Below are 4,331 nucleotides of genomic sequence, written 5' to 3'. Positions count from 1 at the left end.
TTTAATGATGTTTTCTGTACATCCCTGAAAGTGATTGCTAAATGCTGGAAACGTTCGAAATAACGTACTCTTGCAACTCTGAGGTATCATATAAATATAAACATTTCAATAACTACTTGTTACATAAATGAAACCAGATCATATAGTGTCAGCAGAAATGCTACATGGTATTTTTCCGACGCTTTAACGATTCTGTCTGCTCAACTATTTATTTAAAAGAATCTATATTTCATTTCAGTTTTAATTTTAATAAAATGTCTCCCTTCAAAATATATCTAATTAATAAGTTACAGGTTAAACCATGCTGAAAATTTCTGATAAGAATGAAGTAGTGCTATACAGGATTACCACCGACTAGAAATTCTATGAACGTCGTTATACATAAAAAAATTAAATCTATTAACCCTGTGCATCTTTTCATTCGTATTCCTTAATTTCGAATTCAAATTTCTCATCCTGTCTCGTGTTGTGAAGGGACAGTTATCTCCTTTGTATTAACAGTCACAACCAGAGAGTACCACATATGATTATTTATTCATAAAAAAATATTCCAAGTTCAATTAAAATAAATTATCAAAATTAAAGATAACTTTCATTTTAGTTTTACTCCACTAATACGGGAGTTAAATAAATAAAAGAAAAGGCGTTTGAAATAGCTTTGGAAGATTTATAGTTCAAACTTGTTGACTATAATGTCAGCAAGATTATTGCCCATGAAATAATTGATGGTAGTCCGAACAACGTCACCCTTACATACAGACATACTGATAGACAATTTGGATCTAGTTAGTTAGGCTTTTGATACTATATCCTTTGAACATTAACTTTACTATTATTGTTTTTCGGATGACATCTAAGAACATTTTATTCTCTGAACATCTCTATTTCTCTACACCTGCAAAACTACATTTCTGTACATTTATTTAGTTGGTTTTCTCATCACTAAGGCGGCTAATTGGCTGAATATTGAATAGATTGCCATGTGTTATACGTTCCAGCACTTTACACTTGAGTTCTATCGAGGTTAGCTTTGTCCTTCATCCTTTCAGGGTTGATGAATAATCTACATATCATGTACAGGAGTCAATTATTCCTTTTCTGTTTGCCAATCTGTCTCCATTTCTGCCCGCAGAAATCGGCTTTGGTTTGTTCTTAAGAGAGATGGAATCCGTCAGATCTATCTCCAAGATACGCCTTATATCAAGAAGGTACCTTTACGCTTTCATTAAGATTTGAGGACTAATAGATCAAGGTTCTCTCAACGCTATTTCGGCGAGTATGAGAAAAGCTATATTTATCTGAAGTTTAATAAGTCTGGAGTTCTCTCCCATAGTTGCCGAAATGATAAAAGTAATTAGTCCATTACCAACAATGTTTTTTCTTTTCCTCAATTATTTTTTGTTAACTTGCATTAAGTATAGATAGATAAGTTCATGTATCTTTACAATGTCTCTTGTATTTCTTTTTCAGGTTGTATACTTCCTTATATGTACATACCTGATGTCGCTCAAGAGCTCAACATTGAGAGTGAGCGGGCTGCTTTCTTACTTTCAATAACTGGCATCACAAACACAGTGTCCAGAATGTTGTGTGGTTTCGTTGTCTACCGTTTTCCAATCCTCAGTCCAGTTCTCCTACTTGCAGGCATCTGTGGTATTGGAGGAATAGTATCTTTTTTCGTCTTTCTTTTCACCACTTACCACAGCCTGGCTATCTATGCTGCTATAGTAGGCTTCGTTTATGGTATGTGTTTCTCTTTTATTTCTTTTTTTTTTCTGATCTTGTGGACGTACTCATAGCTGCTCAAGTTTCGAAAGCTGGATTTCGACCATTGAAGAGTTTAGTCGAAAAAATTTTTAAGCTTGAACCGTTATGGAGACATACAAACACACACACATGTTTACTATGTAACCGACACAGTAGACATTTAAACAGGACAAATGAACAGCCTTAATCAACTTTTCGAACCTTATTGGGTTCTCATCAAAGAGTCTACCTCAATTCGACCAATCCTAGAGAAACACGCAGCCAATCTATTTATAAACACAGCAAATCCAGCAGTTTGAGACAACTGGAACTACTGATTTGCATATTATAAGTACTTAACACTTCATTCGGTATAAGCGGTCTATTAACAAAAATCTCATTCCACAAGATATCAAGTTATGATATAATATATGTAACCTACGCAGCAGACACACAAGAAGGGCAATTCTAACTATCTCTCCATAGAGAAATAGTTAGATATGAACAGGCTTCTCTCAGTTTTCATCTACCAAATCAACTCAAAGTTCCGCGCAGTGGGACTGAATTCAGAACCACATAGTTGGAAAGCAAGCTCATTTTTGTTTTAAAATAAGATAGCCAGTATTTTTTTACACTATTCAGTAAAAATTTACGATTATATATTCTCTAGTTCTGACCACTTCTTACTTATCTCAGTTTTCTGCCATCTCATTCTCTACCCTCCTCATTCTCACTTTGATACATTTTGCAGCTCTAAAAGCGTATCTACGTGTTTTTGTTCATCGACTACCTGAACTCTTCTTTTCTATTTTTGTATCTCATTTCCCTTCCCAATTTCAACTTACCTGGATCTTCTCACAGCTCCTCCCCCATTACCCAAATCACCTCTTGTACAACCCACAGCATTCTTCCATACCACTCACAACCTCTCTCATTGACTTTATCTGTCTATCGCTCTCTCTCTCTCTCTCTCTCTCTCTCTTTCTCTCTCTCTCTCTCTCTCTCTTTCTCTCTCTCTCTCTTCCTCGTTCGCTTGCGCTCTCTCACTTTACATCAAGTTCTCCGCATCACATCTTTGGTTCTTTATTCCTAAGGCAATAAAGCTTCTGTATTTTCTCTTTTCAAAGAAAGCTAACAGCTCAAAATGCAGGATTTTTTTCATTCCTCTCATCAAATCAACTCACTGATGTAGCAAGTAGAGTTTTCTCCCTTGAAAACTGCATGCCGGTAGCTTATATAGTAATGCCCTTATATAAATATAAATATATATTTCGGGAATAAATGATGGATTTTTTCCCTTATGAGGTTTTTTTCACGCTAGCTACTTGATAAATTCTTGTAAAAGAATTCGTCCTATTACTGAAATTTATATATATATATATATATATATATTTGAAGAGAAAAAGAACTAGTTTTAAATCTTGCTCTGCTAGTAGCTGCTTGCAATCAAATTCCCCTATTAGAAAAGAAGAACACATTGAATATTGTAATCATGGATACATTGTCAGAAAATAGAATTGGATAGTCAAGGATGGAAAGCTTTAATCATAGGTATACTTGATCAGAGTTGACCTGTCGTTAAGCAACATTAGCAACTTATATACTAGTTACTTCCCTTAGCCCAGCCGGAAAACAAAACTAATATACAAATTAGAAATGATCTAATTATAAATCTCACAGAGAGACTTAAGCAGCAATGTTACGATAAAGCAGTTGTATACTGTCAACTCAATGTGACAGTCCCAATAAGGGAATCATACTGCTGCTATTTAGCCCTGAAGCGATCCAGCTTCCTAGGGCTAAATATTAGCAGTATGATTCCCTTATTGGGGCTGTCACATTGAGTTGACAGTATACAACTGCTTTAATATTATACAATTGCAATCATTATAGAGAATGTTGAATCTAAGGCGCAGTTTAATTTCCAACACTCAGTTGTTTCACTTCTCTTACATTATTAATAAATCATTTACGTTACAACACCTGATTTCCCTCTATTCTTTGAAATATACATCTCGAGTCCGTAAAATCACTCTAAATGCCACACACCTCTGCATATGCATGCCCACATGCATATGCACATATGCACACATACACGTTCCTTCCCCACAAGCACACACACACGGTTTAAAAATTTTGCACTAGATAATATGTATCTTCAAGAGATCTAACTTTAAAATAACCGGGCACATCGAGTTATGATAGATGCTATATAGTGGCTAGACTGTTCAACGGGCAAATATATCACTGACCTACTCAGAGGACAGGATTCCATTCTCAGAATAGTGATCATCAATATCAGGTTGACTGGCCCTGCATGCATCATCAAAGGACGAAGTCCTTATAGCTTCTCACCAAATCCCACTGGTTTCTTTAAATGGGTTTTAAGTCTTATCATTTTCTTTTTTTATTATTTCTTTATTCAGTTTTTACTGGCAGACGGTTACAAATTCATACCATAAGTATAGACTTGATTAAATCTACCTTGGAACTCAACTGGTGATTACTTCGAAGAAAGAAAAAAATAAAAAGAATTTTCTTTAAATAATTTGGGGAAAGTGATGGAAGCTAGGAAGCTGTGATTA

At 35.0% G+C, this 4,331-nt stretch overlaps 1 protein-coding gene across 1 annotated transcript in view; it reads left to right on the top strand.

Moving 5' to 3' along the window:
• Nucleotides 1-4,331, top strand: part of LOC128248353 (monocarboxylate transporter 12-like) — a 21,345-nt gene that overhangs the window by 15,403 nt on the left and 1,611 nt on the right. Inside the window, exon 5 of the mRNA XM_052969437.1 lies at nucleotides 1,471-1,743. Coding sequence (XP_052825397.1) covers nucleotides 1,471-1,743 — 273 coding nt within the window. The remainder of the gene's footprint in view (nucleotides 1-1,470; nucleotides 1,744-4,331) is intronic.

Source organism: Octopus bimaculoides, chromosome 7 (assembly GCF_001194135.2).
Source record: "Octopus bimaculoides isolate UCB-OBI-ISO-001 chromosome 7, ASM119413v2, whole genome shotgun sequence".
NCBI lineage: Eukaryota > Metazoa > Mollusca > Cephalopoda > Octopoda > Octopodidae > Octopus > Octopus bimaculoides.
Note: the sequence above shows the minus strand (reverse complement) of the source record. Positions and strands in the feature narration are given on the sequence as shown.